Here is a 20025-nt window from a genome sequence, read left to right as displayed (position 1 = left end):
CTCCAGCATTGGATTAGAAATGATACAATACAATATGAGGTTAAAGTGCGGACTGTCTCCTTTAATTTAAGGCCATCCATATTGGCAGATCCATGTAGGAAGTGCATTCCTTTTCATACTAACTCCCTCCATTTTAGGGGACCAAAATTAATTTGACAGTTGACTTCTCAGCTCTTTCTGATTAATCAGATGTATTCTTTATTAAGGAAGAAGGGAAGCAAATGGTTCACACATTGTTATAAAGTATATTTCCTTCTGAATTGCTTCGTAAAATGGGCCGTTCCAAACATTGTTTGGAGGAATAACGTTGTTTGATTAAAAAGTTGATTAGAGAGGAGAAAACATATAAATAGGTGCAGCAAATTACATTACATTACATTATTGGCATTTGGCAGACACTCTTATCCAGAGCGACGTACAACAAAGTGCATACCCATAACCAGGGATAAGTTCGCTGAAAGACCCTAGAGGGAAGTACAATTTGAACTGCTACCTGTACAACAAAGATAAGGACGAGGGCCTTTTTTTTTTCTTTTTTTTTTGAGAACAAAGAAACAAACAAACAGAGCAAAAGTGACCATCAGCAAGAAGCCCCCATAAAGCACCATTGTTTGAAAAAAGGGCATGTGTAGAACTGTTTAAAATTTGCCAAGGAACACATTGATTGGCCCAAAGAAAAATGGCGTAACATTCCGTGGACTCATGAGAATAAAATTGTTATTTTCGGGTCAAGTGGTCGTCGACAGTACGTCAGACGACCCCCGGGTACTGAATTCAAACCACAGTAAACTGTGAAGACAGTGAAGAATGGTGGCGCAAAAATCATGGTATGGGGATACTACGGTGTTGGGTTTGTATACCAGGGATCATGGATCAGTTTGAATACATCAAAATACTTGAGGAGATTATGTTGCCGTATGCCGAAGAGGAAATGCCCCTGAAATTGTTTCTGTAAAAAATGCAGTTTCTGTAGCAGAACCCAAAAATGCACAGAAACTGTGGAATGTTGTTAGTTCGTCCTGGGCTGAAATACCTGTTTCTAGGAGCCAGAATTTGCTTGACTTGATGCAACTGCTGACTGGCCATGTTCTACGCCCTCCAGGAACAAGGCGCCATCGTCCAGCAACACTCTCAAGGGATCTCTGAAGATTCGAGAGCTGTGTGCTGAGATGAGGAGACTCGCCATCGCGGTTCAGCCACACCCACTGGAACAACCTGCTAACCCGCCTGCACCTCCACCTACCAACCCCATGGGAACCTGGCAATTCCGGGAGCCACAACAACCCCCCCCCCCTGGAGAGGTTCAGCGGAGGACCAGAGAGATGCAAGGCATTCCTGCTCCTGTGTTTCGGCAGCAACCACAGACTTACAACAGCGATGACCGCCGGATCGGCTATGTGATGGGGCTACTCAAGGGGAGAGCTTTGGACTGGGCTACATCTGTGTGGTCCGGGGGTTCATTCCCTCCCCGGTACCCGACTTTCGCCGAAGAGATCCGCAAAGTCTTCCAGCACGCATCCAGCGACCAAGAGCCGTCCCAGCGCCTGATCGCCCTTTGCCAAGGCAGAAAAACTGCGGTGGACCATTCCATCGACTTCTGCACTCTCGCGTCAGCCACCAACTGGAATGATGCGGCTCTCGCGAACCTGTTTCTAGCCAGCCTGAGTCAGGCACTCCAGGACGAGTTGGCGCGGCTCAAACCCATTACCCAGTTCGACCCACTTGTCTGTGCCGCCATTCGTTTGGACAACCGTGCCAGACAACGCTGGACCGAGAGACAGGTCCCACCTGGCCAGCCGTACCCCAGGTGAGGGTCAAGTCCCCGACCGGAGGAGAGGCAAACTGAAGGAATCTAACCCATGGACCTTTCCCGTGTGGGCATGAAAATATCACCTGAGGAACGGACATGTCGGAGAGCAACCGGTTCCTGCTTCTATTGTGGGAAGCTGGGACACACCAAGTTCAGTGCACCCTCCGTTCCAAGAAATCTGCTTCATCTGTTGAGGTGAGAGTGCTCAACAGATATGAAGGGTCTGCCAGGAACGACCATCGCCCCACGCTTACTGCCATGTTGATGCTTCCCGACAAAGCAATCCAGGTTAACGCGTTGGTGGATTCCGGAGCTGACGCGAACCTCATCGATGAAGTGATGGTCATGGAACTGGACATTCCCAGCCTCCCACTACCCCACCCCGAGAATGCTCGGTCGTTGGACGGAAAGACATTTTATTGCATGACCCACATCACGAAACCCATCCAACTGATAATTTCTGGAAACCATCATGAGATGATTCAGTTCCGCGTCATCCGGTTCCCTAATGACCAGCTCATTTTGGGATCACCCTGGCTCCAGAGACACAATCCCACCATCGACTGGAGTTCAAGCCAGATTCAAGCCTGGAGTCGTGTCACCAATCCTGCCTGCGATCCGCTCCTGCACCAGCAGAGGGTGCACCCAACCCACCACAAGTCCCCAAGCCCTCCCTGGAGAAGGTGCCCACCCCTTACCACAACCTAGACATGGTCTTTTCCAAGACACAGGCACAGACACTTTCCCCCTCATCGACCCTACGACTGCGCCATTGAGCTGCTACCCGGTTCCACGCTCCCCTCAAGCCGTCTCTACAACGTCTCCAGACCTGAAAGGAAGGCCATGGAGAAATAGATTAGGGACTGCCTAGCCAATGGACTGATTCGCCCATCCTCCTCACCCGTGGGCGCCGGATTCTTCTTCGTGCAGAAGAAGGATGGTTCATTGCGTCCCTGCATCGACTTCAGAGAGAGAAACAATATTACAGTAAAAAACAAATACCCTCTGCCATTGATGGACTCCGCTTTTCACCCTCTACACGATGCCACCATCTTCACCAAGTTAGACCTACGCAATGCCTATCACCTGGTTCGTATCCGAGAGGGTGACGAATGGAAGACCACCTTCAATACCTCCCTCAGACACTTTGAATACCTAGTCATGCCATTCGGCCTCACTAACGCACCTGCCGTGTTCAAGCGTTAGTCAATGATGTTCTTCGGGACTTACTGGGCCGACACGTATTTGTTTACCTGGACGACATTCTAATTTACTCCACCAATGCCAAGGAACATGAGATTCACGTCAGGCAAGTTCTCCAGAGACTTTTGGATTGTATGTCAAGGGGAGAAGTGTGTCTTCCACACTGACACTGTCGAGTGCCTTGGCTTCATTCTGGAGAAGGGACAGATCAGGGCGGATCCCAAGAAGATTCAAGCAGTCACTGACTAGCCTACGCCTTCCACTCAACTCAACTCCAACGCTTCTTGGGATTCGCCAGCTTTTACCACAGATTCGTCAGATCATACAGCCAAGTTGTCTCCCCCCTCACCAAGCTCACATCCACAGCCATGCCATTCCATTGGGGTCCTGAAGCGGAGGGGGTATTTGTAAAGATTAAGAGACTGTTCTCTGCCGCCCCTATCCTGGTGCACCCCGATACCACTCGCCAGTTTATTGTGGAGACTGATGCATCCAACACTGGGGTGGGAGCGTCCCTGCATCGACTTCAGAGAGAGAAACAATATTACAGTAAAAAACAAATACCCTCTGCCATTGATGGACTCCGCTTTTCACCCTCTACACGATGCCACCATCTTCACCAAGTTAGACCTACGCAATGCCTATCACCTGGTTCGTATCCGAGAGGGTGACGAATGGAAGACCACCTTCAATACCTCCCTCAGACACTTTGAATACCTAGTCATGCCATTCGGCCTCACTAACGCACCTGCCGTGTTCAAGCGTTAGTCAATGATGTTCTTCGGGACTTACTGGGCCGACACGTATTTGTTTACCTGGACGACATTCTAATTTACTCCACCAATGCCAAGGAACATGAGATTCACGTCAGGCAAGTTCTCCAGAGACTTTTGGATTGTATGTCAAGGGGAGAAGTGTGTCTTCCACACTGACACTGTCGAGTGCCTTGGCTTCATTCTGGAGAAGGGACAGATCAGGGCGGATCCCAAGAAGATTCAAGCAGTCACTGACTAGCCTACGCCTTCCACTCAACTCAACTCCAACGCTTCTTGGGATTCGCCAGCTTTTACCACAGATTCGTCAGATCATACAGCCAAGTTGTCTCCCCCCTCACCAAGCTCACATCCACAGCCATGCCATTCCATTGGGGTCCTGAAGCGGAGGGGGTATTTGTAAAGATTAAGAGACTGTTCTCTGCCGCCCCTATCCTGGTGCACCCCGATACCACTCGCCAGTTTATTCTGGAGACTGATGCATCCAACACTGGGGTGGGAGCCGTGCTGTCACAAGTCTCTGCCTCTGACAACTGGTTACACCCATGCGCTTTCTTCTCCAAGAAGCTCTCACCAGCAGAGAGAAATTATGACCTGGGAAATCGAGAACTCCTCGCAGTCAAACTGGCACTAGAGGAGTGGAGGCATTGGCTGGAGGGATCCGAGAAGCCTTTCATCATCTGGACCGACCATCAGAACTTGGTATACCTCCAGAAGACCAAAAGACTGAACTCACGGCAAGCTAGATGGGCGCTGTTATCCGGAAGATTCAACTTCACTCTCACTGACCGCCCGGGTTCTAAGAATGTCAAGCCAGATGCCCTGTCCCGACAATTTGACACCTGTCCTGAGCGTGAGGTACCTGAGAACATTCTCCCGGGTTCCTGCACTGTCGCTTCCGTAACCTGGAAGATAGAGGCGGTGATCCAGAGGGCTCTACAGGAGGAACCTGATCCCAGGTCCAACCCTGGAATACACATCCCATCAGCTGCTCAGACACAGGTGCTTCAATGGGCTCATTCGTCTCTCTTGTCCTGCCATCCCGGCTTTACCCGCACCTTGGCGGTGCTTAAGCGGACGTTCTGGTGGAGCTCCATGATCCCTGACACCAGGCGCTTCATCAACGCATGCACCACCTGCGCCAGAAACAAGGCCTCCCACCAAGCCCTTGCTGGACTACTCCAACCTCTGCCTGTGCCCAGCCGACCCTGGAGCCACATCGGGGTGGACTTCGTTACTGGACTTCCCCCTTCCGAGGGTAACACCACCATCCTCACCGTAGTGGACAGATTCAGTAAGGCGGCCCACTTCATTCCCCTATCTGGATTACCCACTGCCCAATAGACTGCGGACATACTAGTCAAGGAAGTGTTCTGCATCCATGGAATCCCCTCAAACATTGTATCCGACCGTGGCCCACAATTCATTTCACAAGTGTGGAAAGCTTTCTGCCTGGCCCTCGGTGCCACGGCTAGCCTTTCTTCCGGCTACGAATCCCAGTCCAATGGGCAAACCGAGAGGGCCAATCAGGATTTAGGAGCTGCCTTACGTTGTGTTTCTGCCAAGAATCCGGCCTCATGGAGCAAGATGCTCACCTAGGTTGAGTACACGCACAACACCCTGCCCTGCGCTGCCACTGGAAAGTCTCCCTTCGAGATCTCTCTAGGCTACCAACCTCCATTGTTTCCCGACCAAGAAGCTGAGATCACTGTTCCCTCCCTCGCCAGCCACATGAAACGCTGCACCAAGATTTGGAGGGATGCCAAGGCCGCGCTGTTACGCACGGCAGACCGTAATCGGCGCTTCGCTGATCGCCAACGCACACCAGCCCCAGCCTACAAACCAGGTGACTCCATCTGGCTGTCCACTAAGGACATTCCCCTCTAAGCCACCTCTCACAAACTGCAACCCCGTTTCATTGGCCCCTTTAAGATCCACAGCATTATCAACCCATCCTCTGTTAAGTTATCACTCCCTGCTTCACTTAAGATTCACCCCACGTTCCACGTTTCATGTAAGCCTGTATCCTCTCACCCCCTATGTCCCCCCGATCCACCACCCCCTCCCCCCCGCATCATTGATAACCCCCATGCTTTTTCTGTAAAGAAACTGTTGAACATTCATAAGAGGGGCCGTGGTGTTCAATACCTGGTTGACTGGGAGGGTTATGGCCCTGAGGAGCGTTCCTGGGTAGCTTCCAGTCTCATTTTGGACAAATTATGTCATGATTTATGTTTGTTTCATCTTATGTGGTTCTGTTCATTGTTTAGCATACACTTGTGTCTTTCTGGAAACCTTGCATTCCTGCTTTCTCTCTCTCCCTTTCTGTCACTCACACCCTAATTGTTTCAATTTCCCTTGTCTTCTTACTAATCTACTAACTTTAGTTCAGGATTGGGTAATACTAACATTCTAACCATGTGTTTATGTTACCTTACGTTTCTTGTGCATGTCATTTACTAATTTACTAACGCTAGGGCAGGATAGATACCTCGTTAACTTGTCAATTCTCCACACCTGATTTCCATTTTCATGCTGCTCGCAAGCTAATTGTCTGCACCTGTCTACACCTGCATATAAGCTCAGTTCTATGTCTTGTCTTTGCAAAATTGTTGCCCCCTGTTCGTCAGTGCACTTTCGAGCGTTTTTTTGTCAAGCCATTGTCTACCTGTTACAATCCAAGCCTGTTTATTGACCAAAGATTATTGACTTCTGTTTTGTTGACCATTGCCTGCCTGTACCATGACTTTGCCTGCTGTCTTTGTGCTTTTGACCCGCGGAGCAGACTTCGGTCTTGACTCTTGCGCCGTCATTGACCCTGAGCCTGCCTACCGCCCGCCTGTACTTCTGCCCCGCTGTCAGCTTTCTTGGCTACTGGCCTTTTTTGCATGGTGTACCAATTACGAGACTGCCTTCTCCCTCGGTACTGTACTTTGGTTTTGGCTGGATTTTACGTGTATGAACATTGCTTGTTTTTTGACTACGCTCACTGGACATTCCCAGAATAAAGCCCTGACGGGACTTTATTGCACCCGAGTCGTGCATTTTGGGTCCAACCCCCCACGCACCCGTCTGACTGTGGATTTTGATGTATGTTTGGAATCATTGTCCTGCTGGACAACCTACCTATGACTTCCTAGCAGAGACATTAACATTAATTAGAGAGAAACAATGAAAATGCTATTGCCAATTTCACTTTGTTTGAATTTATTTACAGTAATAGTTAGGGGTGGCAATAATTTTGGCTCCTAAAATCTATTTATAAAATCATTGGAACATGAGACTAAATGTATTGAAATAAAAATATATTGTTTTCCCATATGTTTGAACAACACGTATACTGTGTTGTTTATTATATATACAGGTGCATCTCAAAAAATGTTAATATTGTGGCCAAAAATATTTTTCCCTGTAATTTCATTCAAAAAGTGAAATTTTCATACATTCTAGATTCATTACACATAAAGTGGAATATTTCAAGCCTTTTTTTGTTTAAATCTTGATGATTATGGTTTACAGCTCATGAAAATCCAGTATCTCAAAATATTAGAATATTACATAAGACCAATCAAAAAAAAGGATTCACCATAGCACATATTAATGCATTGTGTGTTGGAAACCTTGTCAGTGCATAGGTCAAGATAATGTTCTCGGTGCTTCTGTGAATTCCCTATCTTTTTCGGCTTTTGTCAACCATTATGACATTATCTCTCACTTTAAATGTAGTTTTTGTGTTGAATAGTAAGAGCACTTGACTACATTACATTACTTTAATGGCATTTGGCAGGCGCTGTTATCCAGAGCAACGTACAGTGGATTAGACTATGCAGTAGACAGTCCTCCCCTGGACCAATGCAGGGTTAAGGGCTTTGCTCAGGGGCCCAACAGCTGTGCAGATCTTATTGTGGCTACACCGGGGTCCCAGTCATGTACAGTAAATCCTCAAATTGTGTCCGGGATTCTATTTGAAGCCGGGACTCGGATACTAGCCGGGGGCGTGGTCGATTCGGACAAATAAAGGCTGGCCCGGGGTAATATTGCCTACCAGTAGGGCTATCAGTCCATGAGCACTAGAAGACATTGTTTCCATTTAACTCAATGAAATAAAAGAGCTCTTCTTAATATTTTATATTGTTGGTTGGTTTAATACTGTTGCCAATGAAAAGTTGTTGTCCTACACCAACATGTTGCTCTCAAGCTACCAGTCGCTTGCCGCCCCCTTCTGAGTAGCTTGCCAAAGCCTTTGGCAAAGGCTGAAGCAGTATACATTTAAAAACAATTGTTGCCGCGAGGCATTCCAGCCTACAAATTTAATAAAAAGTAAATTAAAGGCAAAATTAAAAATTAACTCAATTTAGGCTACTTGGCTACGCAATAAGGTTTCCATGTATTTACAGCACGGTGCACGTTCAATTAATGAATGAAAGCGGCTGCCTTGACTCGCAATAAACAGACGGGTGGAAATCCCGACACTCTTTCAACTACATAAAACTTAACAGTGAACCATCAAATACCCCCCAGATTTCAGTGCCCATCAGTCCCAACATTTAGCAATTGAATCAAACAGTCCAAAAGTAAATGAAATCCCAAACCAAAGCGAAAATCTTTTGATAGCCTACCGTTATGCTGCTCCAAACGAAACGCATGTCTCACAATAAAACACACTTTTGGAAAAAAAGATCCTTAACTTGCTGTTATCTACGCTAATTTGTTATTGTTCATGAAGGCATGTCTGGCAAGTTGGTATTTTATGAAGACGCATCTGTTTTGGCTTTCATTAATGGTTTAACTACTCAAGTTGCGTTTCTGAACGGTTACAGGAAGTGTTGAACAGTGTTCGCCCACTTTAAGTGTAGCCTTTTACTTTAATTATAAGAATAAAATTCTATCACAGAAGCCTAATAAGAAATAAAGGCCTGCCTCGAATACAAGCCTGCCCCAAATAAAGGCCTGTGCTTTGTGCAGCCCAAGTAAATAAAAGACCCCGGCCACAATTTGAGGATTTACGGTACCTTAATCTCAACGCTACAGGCCGCCTTTACTACTAAACTCTTTGCCATTTTTTGGCAATTCCACTTTAATGTACATTTAAATCTGTGAGTTATGTGTAATGTAAATTTCAAAATGCCAATTTTGTATTTCTGAACTCTGTGGCTGTTTGCACACTGGCAAAATTAAATGTATCTAATGTAAATTAGTAAAAATTTTTGTGTATGTAATAAAAGGGACAATGGCCCCGGTACCCCATACTCCCGCAGTACACCCCACAGGGTTCCCTGGGGGACACGGTCGAAAGCCTTCTCCAAGTCCACAAAGCACATGTGGACTGGATGGGCAAACTCCCATGACCCCGCCAGCAACCCTGCCAAGGTAAAGAGCTGGTCCACTGTTCCACGACCAGGACGGAAGCCACATTGCTCCTCCTGAATCCGAGGTTCGACCATCGGTCGGAGCCTCCTTTCCAGCACCCTAGAGTAAGCTTTCCCAGGGAGGCTGAGGAGTGTGATACCCTGATAATTGGAGCACACCGTCCGGTCCCCCTTCTTGAAAATGGGGACCACCACCCCGGTCTGCCACTCTGCAGGTACTGTCCCCGACCTCCACGCGACACTGAAGAGGCGTGTCAGCCAAGACAGCCCAACAATGTCCAGAGCCTTCAGCATTTCAGGGCAAATCTCATCTACACCCGGTGACTTGCCACTGAGGAGCTTTTTGACTACCTCAGCAACTTCCGCCAGGGATATAGGTGCAGATTCCCCCGAGTCTTCTGGCTCTGCCTCTTCCACAGAGGACGTGTTGTTCGGGTTCAGGAGCTCCTCGAAGTGCTCTTTCTACCGCCCGACAATATCCCCAGTCCGGGTCAGCAGTTCTCCTCGCCTGAGACAAGCCCTGCTTGCCCTTTCTGAGTCGTCGGATGGTTAGCCAGAACTTCCTCGAGGCCAACCGAAAGTCCTTCTCCATAGCCTCCCCGAACTCCTCCCATACCCGGGTTTTTGCTTCAGCGACTGCCGAAGCTGCAGCCCTTCTGGCCACCCGGTACCTGTCTGCTGCTTCAGGGGACCCCCGGGCCAGCCAAGCCCGAAAGGCCTCCTTCTTCAGCTTGACGGCCTCCCTCACCGCTGGTGTCCACCAGCGGGTTGTTGGGTTGCCGCCCCGACAGGCACCGATGACCTTCTGGCCACAGCTCCTGCTTGCCGTCTCTACAATGGAGGCTTTGAACATGGCCCACTCGGACTCCATGTCCCCAGCTTCCCCCGGGATGGGGGAGTTGAAGACCTCACGAACAGGGGCCTCCGCCAGACGTTCACCCTCACTACACGTTTGGGTTTCCCGGGTCTGTCCGGCAGCCTTCCCGGTCACTTGATCCAACTCACCACCAGGTGGTGATCAGTTGACAGCTCTGCTCCTCTCTTCACCCGAGTGTCCAAGACATACGGCCACAGGTCTGATGATACAACCACAAAGTCGATCATCGATCTTTGGCCTAAGGTGCTCTGGTACCAAGTACACTTATGAGCTACCCTATGCTCGAACATGGTGTTTGTTATCGACAATCCATGACCAGCACAGAAGTCCAATAACAAAACACTGCTTGGGTTCAGATCAGGCAAGCCATTCCTCCCAATCACCCCCCTCCAGGTTTCTCCGTCATTGCCCATGTGAGCATTGAAGTCGCCCAGCAGAACTATGGAGTCTCCGGGTGGCACCCTTTCAAGAATGCCGCCCAGTGACTCCAAGAAGGCCGGATACTCTGAACTGCCGTTTGGTGCATAAGCACAAATGATAGTCAGAGCTTTCCCCCCAGCGACACGTAGTTGCAGAGAGGCGACGCTCTCGTTCCCCGGGTGGAACTCCAACACAGTGGCGCTCAGGCGGTGGCTTGTGAGTATCCCCACACCCGCCCGGCGCCTCTCACCTTGAGCAACTCCAGAAAAGAACAGAGTCCAGCCCCTCTCCAGGAGTTTGGTTCCGGAACCAGTACTGTGCATGGAGGTGAGCCCAACTATCTAGTTGGTACTGCTCCGCCTCCCGCACTAGCTCCGGTTCCTTCCCCACCAGAGAGGTGACGTTCCACGTCTGCGACGCCGAGGATCAGCACGCCCAGATCCCCGCCTTTGCCTACTGCCCGTTGGGCAAAGCACCCGACTCGGATGCCGACCCCTGCAGGTGGTGAGCCCACAGGGCGGTGACCCCACGTGACCAGTTCGGGCTGTGCCCGGCGGGGCCCCATGGGATAAGGCCCGGCCACCAGACGCTCTCAACCAGCGGGTCACCACAATATATACTGCATGTATGTATGTATGTATGTACAGTATATATACACACACATGCACAATAAGGTCCAAAAGTATTTTGATTATGAAACTTTTTTGTTGTTTTGGCTGTGTACTCTTGCAGGAGAGATATGCTCACGTGAGTCTCGGAGTTAAGTTTCGGTCGCGGGGTTTCTTCCCAGAATTCCGCCACGTTTTCCGAGTGGTGGTTCGTTTGCCTTTTGTGCTGAATCTCTTTAATCCGCACGGGCTTAGTGCTGCTCTCCTCTTCTCATTCGGCTCAGCTGTGCCTGTTCAATCAGAATTGGTTAGGGGTTTGCATTCCACACGCGCCTCGCCCCGGTGGTGCTGGCCTTGGTGCTGACTCTTCCTCCCGGCTCTCTCCAAGGTGCGCCTCTATTTAAATTGGACATAGGGAAATATTCGCCTTTAATTACTTTACCTAGCTCCTGACGTCAGCGCACTAGCCGTTCCACTCCAGTGGTGTATCGATCCCTGATCGGGCCACCACAATATACACATAGTCTCGCTTAACATAGTACAATAACAAATGTCCACAACATTATAAGTATTACTGTGTAAATGCAGCAGATAAAAACATGTCAGACATGTCAGATAAAAACATGTCAGTTTTTTTCATATACTTATAGTTAAGGTTTGGATTTGGGGAGGGAAATCTGTTCCTAGATCCTATGGGGCAACTTCACCCCAGAGCACAACAACAGAAAAAAAAAACATGACAGTTCCATCACAAGATCATTTCAATCGCTACTGACTATACACGTTAGCTAAATATGTTTTCTGGCCAGCCACATGACCAAGCAAACATAAGAGACAAAGTTTGGCTTACTTTACTTTTAAAACTAGCTAACATTACAGTGTGATCAGAGCCAGTTACTAGCTAGCTCTTCCTATCTTGCTAACTATGATAGCTATACATTGATGTAGCAGCAGGCAGTGAAAGAGAATGAACTGAGAAGATGTCATGCCTCATGCCAGGATGTGCTAGCTGTTGATAGCTGCAAATCTGTAGGTAACATTACATGAAGGCAATGCTGTTTTGCAACTTGCCGCTGACAACTAGTCCACTGCTGTTATTGGTGTAATGTATATGCTTTACAGGACTTAATAATTTAGTTAGAAGTTGCCATCATAGCTAAATTGTCCTATTTAACATTACATAGCTAGCACAATTAGCTAGTAACTTTTATATTACTTTACCACCAAGCCAATATAGGCTAGCTATCTATTGATACCTAAATGACCAAATAAGACACACCGATAGAGATGTTTGATGGCTAGAATAGCTACACACAAACTGTTTTTTTGTGGTGTAAAGGATATTACCCATTGATCCAGGTCAGACACAACGTTACTTGGTAATTTAGATAGCTAATGAAATTCATTCATTCATTATCCTAACCCGCTTATCCTGAACAGGGTCACAGGGGGCTGGAGCCTATCCCAGCATACATTGGGCGAAAGGCAGGAATACACCCTGGACAGGTCGCCAGTCCAATTTAGACTCTCCAATCAGCCTAACCTACATGTCTTTGGACTGTGGGAGGAAACTGGAGTACCCGGAGGAAACCCACGCAAACACGGGGAGAACATGCAAGCTCCACAGAGAGAGGCCCTAGCCGACTGGGATTCGAACCCAGGACCTCCTTGCTGCGAGGCAGCTGTGCTACCCACTGCACTATCTGTGCCACCCAACTCATAAAAACTACCAAACCGATTTTTACAAATGTTCAGAATTAATTAGCACATTTTCCCCTTGTTATTGTATCATTACCCTATTATATTCTCCACCTGTCCATTTGTTTAGCCCACCTCACTCCCATGCCCCGCCTAGTTTGTCAACTTCCTTCATGTATTTAAACCCCAGTCTCTGCATTGTTCCTTGTCAGAACGTTGATCAATATCCAGTCGCCGATTCATAGTAAGCCTGTATATTTGAGATTCAAGAAGGACATCCTTTACCTAATAAAATGCTCAGTGAGTGTAGTTCCTTTTGACTGAGATTAACTAAATTAAGTAAAATTGTATTGCCAACTGTGTATTGTTTGTTTGATTTTATTGACAATAATTGTTAGGGGTGCGAATAATTTTTATACCTATGTTTTTAAATAATGACATTACTTTCATGTTTCAATGTTTTTTATAGAGTAATGTGTTGACATAGTAGTATATTGTTTTTCTATGTTTGAACATAAAATATAGATTATTATCTGTTTTGTTCATTTTTACCGATAATTCTAGAGCCTGATGACAGTTGACAATAAGCATATGACATTTCAGTGACCCTTGCTGTGGCAATATGAAGTCCTCCAGTAATCTCTAGGACCACGCCTCATACATAGACGCAAAAGGGTTCAACGGTATTGTCCTCAGTGTGTATCTTTCTGTTAAATATTAATAGAGCAGGACTTTGTTCCCAGCTTATAGAAGGTGGAAGTTAAAGGTGTATGCACCTGGCACACATGAACCATTTAGGTATTTGGACTGAATGTTAGAAGAACAAGGAGAGTTTTGGGTAAATACATTTTTGAGTTTACCATGCAACCCATTTTGTGAAGTCCTGAAATCATTGAGGTAAGCAAATAAGATAGTGTTTTTCCATCAGATTTGCTGAATTACATTTATTGGTACCTGTGGGGAATAAACGTATAAGGGCAACACAGCTTAGTTAAAGTTAAAGATTCAAGCATATATTAAGATATTAAACATTTAACATTTAGGAGTGTCCAATTTTCTTCATCTGAAGAAATCACAGAACTGCTGAAGGCAAACATGATAAAGATACTGTACTGAAGGTGTGTGTCCCTTCAAGTTATGAAAAGATATTGCGACACTTCGCAATATTACAGCCTATTTATTTGGTGAGTACAAAACATATATATATCAAATATCTAGTTAAGTTTCCTGTCGTCTTTCTTAAATTGATGCATGGGTCCTGTTCTCATTTATGACCAATGCTACACAACTAAAGCAGAGTATTAGACTTCCATGTTTGGTATTAACTGAGCAGTTTTGCTTTCTATAGGTTGATGCACATTGAATGAGAGATGTTGGTAAAACGTTTAATCACATGAATACAAAAGTATGAGAGCTCTCGCATAATTTCAGTCGTGTCAGTTTGAAAGAAACCTGAGCAATGAAGGTAAATAATCTTTGAGTTTTGGAGGGTAGGTCTATGATTGTCTGAATGGTTCACACTTTTTTAAGGGGGGAAATTAGTGGTCTATGGGCCTTTACTGTCTCAGTAGTGGTCTATGTGCCTTTACCCCCCATATTTACCAAAAAATTGAAGTTAATCTGTCAACTAGAAAAGCCCAAGAGAACTCTGGTTGTTGCACCTGTTGGGCTTACCTCTACCTCTCTGTCTTGTTTCAGCTTTGAACATTGACAGGAGTGTTTCCTGGAAAATATGGATATTGTGTTCCTTGCATTCATTCTGCTAAATGTTTTTGGAGGTGATGTCTGATTTGAAGCTATGGTCACACTGTTAAAAGCATCTTAAACTTCTGATTAATGAAATGTATTCTGTTAGCTCTCACTGAGCACTTTATTAGTACACCTACTTCATGTGATTATCTAATCAGCCAATCGTGTGGCAGCAGTGCAATGCATACAATCATGCAGATACACATCAGGAGCTTCAGTTAATTTTCACATTAAGCATCAGAATGTGGAAAATATATGATCTAAGTGACTTTGACCGTGGAATGATTGTTGGTGCTAGACAGGGTGGTCTGAGTATCACAGAAACTGCGGATCTCCTGGGATTTTCACACAGAATAGTCTCTAGCGGTTGCAGAGAATTGTGTGAAAAACTAAAAAACACACCTTCAGCGGTCAGAGGAGAATGGCTGATCAAAACTTTCAGGAAGGTGACAGTAATGTAAACACATTACAACAGTGTTATGCAGAAGAGCATCTCTGAACACACAATGCATCAAACCTCTAAGTGGATAGGCTACAGTAGCAGAAGACTAAATGAGTAAAAAATAAAATAAATACCTAATAAAGTGCTTACTGAGTGTATATCCAGTGTTTATTTTAAAATGATGTCACCCAGTGAAATCTGATCTGCCTCTTGTATGTTATCAGGAGTGATTGCGCAGGTGCAACTGGAACCAAAAAATGCTTCTGTCATCTGTGGAACAGACGTCAGGTTCAACTGCAGCCTGAGTCAACCTAACTGGGTGGCCATGACTTGGTCATTGAATGACAATGTCGTGCTGACTATATCCGAAAAGTTTGGTGTCCTCAAAAATAGTGAACGCTTCAATGCTACAGATTACACAACTGACCAGAGCTACAAATGGGAGTTTGTCCTATATAACGTGCAACTGAATGACTCCGGTGAGGTCACCTGCGACCTCCAAAATATTGACCGCAAAACAGCCACCTTGTCTGTTCAAGGTTAGTACAAGGTTGAATTTCATCGCCTCATTTCTGCATGCTAACTTTAGATGAAAGTATGTGCGCAGAAACCAAAATCAATGTGTTACTGTGAATATCGAGTGTTGATGGGGCTTGGCCCGTTTGAGTCTTGAGCACATCCCTTTAGAATAGTCGTCATTTGACTGTAGTCAGGGAAACTGGTTTCACTTAAAGGGACAATAGGTAAGTTAAAACATTGTTGAAAATCCCTTCCTATCATTTAAAAAGGCTCACTGATATGCTGACTCACCCTCTGCCTATGTTTATAGTCCTTAAATTCTGGTTTCAAAATATACGGTTGACGGGCCGTCACTCTGCATAGATGGGGACTCGAGTCAACGTCTTGGACTGGACTTGGACTTCTCCAAAATGTCAGAACTCGCAGACAAGGACCCAGATGCAGACCGGATGTAGCAGGCAAAAAGAGAATATTTATTTCCAACAGGGTCAGACAAGGCAGTCACTCAGAATTCAAAAATGAAACTCAAAAATCCAAACTCAGAAAAGTCACAGAACAAAAATTCTCAAAAACCCAAAACTCAGAAAAATTCCAAAAGAGCAGATACAAAAATATTATCAAAAAACTCAGAAAACTACCAAAAACAGAAAATCAAAGATTTATCAAGCGCACATGGGAACAGAGCAAAAATGGGTAGAATTTCTCACCAAACATTCAGGCACGATCTGGCAAGGGCTGAACAGAAGGGAAGAACTTAAATAACAGAGGGAGGCTACAATGGACAGGAGACAACGAGAAACAGGGAGGAATAAATAAAAACAATGAGTATGCAAATGAACAGAAGGGGGCGTGGCTAACAGAGGCAGGTGAGGGCGGGGTTCAGGACAAAGAAAACGCAAGCACATGGCAGGGCAGACAAACACAGGCAAATCCATACAAATGATACAGACATGAAAGATAAGTTACAAAAAATAAGTTCAGACCCAGATCATGACACAAAAATGACTTGAGACTCGACTTGGACTCGTCAGTAAGGACTTGTGAACAATAGGAGTCGGCCAAATGGCATTGTGAAAATGACGGAGTGAATAATGCCACAGCCAATGATTATTTTTCTATTATTTATATGAAAGACATTCTTTAATTAAAACACACCCGACGTTGTTTTACGCGCCACACCGTGCACCTTTTAGTAGCAACCATAGCAACACCCTACACTGTATTTCTTGCAGCATAGCTCACTAAGATTACAGTTCCACATGTTGTGGCCTTTGAATTTAAATAATTCAGGCTCAAAATGATTGCAGCTAGCAAAATGTGGAGAATTAAAATAAAAGATGTGGGAGCAATCTCGTCAAATTTCAACAGACATTTGAAAATTCATACAGAAAGGTAAGTCAGTTTACCAGCACTGGAGCTGATCCCACCGCTGTTCATTGTTGCATTTATGTAACTTACCGTAAATCCTCAAATTGTGTCCGGGGTCTTTTATTTACTTAGGCTGCCTTTATTTCTTATTAGGCTTCTGTTGTAGAATTTTATTCTTAGAAATAAAGTAAAAGGCTACACTTAAAGTGGGCCAACACTGTTCAACACTTCCTGTTACCGTTCAGAAACGCAACTTGAGTAGTTAAACCATTAATGAAAGCCAAAACAGATGCGTCTTCATAAAATACCAACTTGCCAGACATGCCTTCATGAACAATAACAAATTAGCGTAGATAACAGCAAGTTAAGGATCTTTTTTTCCTAAAGTGCGTTTTATTGTGAGACATGCATTTTGTTTGGAGCAGCATACCGGTAGGCTATCAAAAGATTTTCGCTTTGGTTTGGGATTTAATTAAAAACTTTTGGACTGTTTGATTCTATTGCTAAATGTTGGGACTGATGGGCACTGAAATCTGGGGGGTATTTGATGGTTCACTATTAAGTTTTATGTAGTTGAAAGAGTGTCGGGATTTCCATCCGTCTGTTTATTACGAGCCAAGGCAGCCGCTTTCATTCATTCATTGAACGTGCGCTGTGCTGTAAATACATGGAAACCTTATTGCGTAGCCAAGTAGCCTAAATTGAGTTAATTTTTAATTTTGCCTGATTTACTTTTTATTCAATTCGTAGGCTGGAATGCCTCGCGGCAACAATTGTGTTCAAATGTATACTGCTTCAGCCTTTGGCAAGCTACTTAGAAGGGGGTGGCAAGCGACTGGTAGCTTGAGAGCAACGTGTTGGAGACTCATGGTGTAGGACAACGACTTTTCATTGGCAACAGTATTAAACCAACCAACAATATAAATTATTAAGAAGAGCTCTTTTATTTCATTGAGTTAAATGGAAACAATGTCTTCTAGTGCTCATGCAGCTTTTTTAATTGTGAAAAAACTGGTTTTAATGTTATGGCTGATCGGTGTATGTTTTTGTACTTCCATTAACAGAACTTCAATCTCCGCTTCAGAGAAATGTATTTCTTTTTTTCTACTATCTCTTTTAAAAATCCAAAAATCCATGGTCTTTTAGGGGTGTCAATTTATGCTAATCACAAATTTTGTGCTCACGCCTTTTATTTATGATTACTTGGTATTTATCAACATACACACGTCTTTCGTGAATCTGGTGAAAGTTGTTCTGTTGTTTGTTTCTGATCGCATACATTTGCACACAAATTTCCAAAAATATTGATAAATGAGGTCCATTGTTTGGTATTCCAGTGTCATACAAATATGAACTGTATTTTCGAGAGAGCTTGTTTGACTATCGGAAACGGAATCAGAAATCGGAAAGTTTGCCATGTACTGTAGTTGCATACGGTTTTGAAATGATTTATAATTTATACTTTATATGGCATTCCTTAGGTTTTTATTTATTTATTGGAGATTATCCACACAAAACTGCATTTAATCCATGATTAAGTTCAATCTGTGTCCATGTAACAGGCCCATATTTTGTTATTGACCATCATCTCATATTACAGCCCATGGTAATGCTTACATTATGTCACATGAGTCACACAGAGTTCTTAAAAAAAGAATGGTTATTTATTTTATCTTATTTATTGATATACCAATTATCTACCACACCAGACCAGCCATCTTGAGAAAGGCTTTGCCAAAATGTTGGCTCAGGCCTGGAAGTTCATCGATATATGAATAAATAAATGAAATAACCACTACCTTTTTGTGTGCCCCTGATAATACTGCTTATTCAGTTGTCACACACTTGATCTCATATACAAAATATGTCTTCTACACTTCTGGTTTCTATATCTTCAATTAGCATGGGAATCGTGATGAATTTCTTTAGCCATTCTGGACTCTAGGTCATAGACTTGAGACTTGACTTGGACTTGCATTTGATGACTTCTGAACATCTCTGTCACTCTGTACCAAAACATTGCACAGCTGTACAATAATTCAAGCTCATTGGTTGAAAAATGGTTATAATTGCCACAGCCAATGGCGTGGGGGCTTATTCTGAAGTGTAGCTGCCCAATTTGCACTCCAGACAAGCCATCGCTGAAACTTTTATTTGTCTCAAACTGTAAGTTGCAGTTGCATCGTTTGTGGTACACTATCATATCTTAGTTATATAGCCAGCTAGTTCCATAGCCAAATAAGTTGCTTGCTCAGAATATAGTTGGTTCACTAAAGTGAAAACGTAAAAAATATAAATAAATATTTAAAAAAAAAACATATAAATAGTTTTGTGCAGCACACTAAAGTCAACATTTCATAAAGTCACCTGTTCGGTGAACATTTTCTTACTAGAACACTACAAAAAAACGGCAGGCTCTGTCGCGGCAGGCTCTGTCCAGTGCATGATGTGGTTTGAGGGTGTTTGCTGCAATTCCTCTCTTGACTGTTAGAGTCCGAAATTACCTGTACCTTTAAGTTGCATTGGAGTTCTACCTACAATTGTGGTGCAGCTTTACGACAGTTTCTTTTGATAATCACCACAAGATATTGTCTGTTATCCTTCTTCCTGGCCTTCTCATGTTAAGGAGAGTGTGGACTGAATACTGCAACTCAAAATTTTCAGCTTCTTTGCAATGTGAAAAACCATGGCAAAATAAGTTTACTTGGCTCCGCACAATTAAGATTATCTCCTTCTTCTCTGCCATGTTTCTTGTAACTTTAGTGCCAATTTTACATACACTACAGATGAATGCTATTAGGTGACCTGTGACTTAAAGAAAACTTAAAGTAGATTTCACTCAATTTAATTAGCCCTCCATTCCCCTTTTTGCAAAATGATTGAACAGACTTCCAATCTGTTTCACTGTTTTTAAAGCAAAAATAGGCTATTTTGAGGAAAGTCATATCTAAGATTATTTTTTTGTTATTGTAGGGTTTGTTATTCAATAAGTCCATCTAGTATGTAAACTGAATTATTATCTGTTTTTATTGTAAAACCACAGGTGGTTATATTTTTTGCCTGTACTGTACATGCAGCCACAGAGAACGACACCAAAAACATCTCAAAAGCAAATGTAGCTCCTGCTACACTGTATTAATGTTAAATACTCACAGGCAATTTATTTTACAGTACAAATGTACTAAAATA

The 20025-nt window shown here is 44.4% G+C and overlaps 1 protein-coding gene across 1 annotated transcript in view; it reads left to right on the top strand.

The window, feature by feature from the left end:
* Positions 1–4146: 4146 nt before the first annotated feature.
* LOC133133290 (uncharacterized) overlaps positions 4147–20025 on the top strand; it is a 34117-nt gene continuing 18238 nt past the window's right edge. The window contains exons 1-3 of the mRNA XM_061249397.1: positions 4147–4745; positions 4899–5080; positions 15174–15488. Of these exons, the coding sequence (XP_061105381.1) occupies positions 4147–4745; positions 4899–5080; positions 15174–15488 (1096 nt within the window). The remainder of the gene's footprint in view (positions 4746–4898; positions 5081–15173; positions 15489–20025) is intronic.

The sequence above is a fragment of the Conger conger genome, chromosome 7 (genome assembly GCF_963514075.1).
Source record: "Conger conger chromosome 7, fConCon1.1, whole genome shotgun sequence".
Lineage (NCBI taxonomy): Eukaryota > Metazoa > Chordata > Actinopteri > Anguilliformes > Congridae > Conger > Conger conger.
Note: the sequence above shows the minus strand (reverse complement) of the source record. Positions and strands in the feature narration are given on the sequence as shown.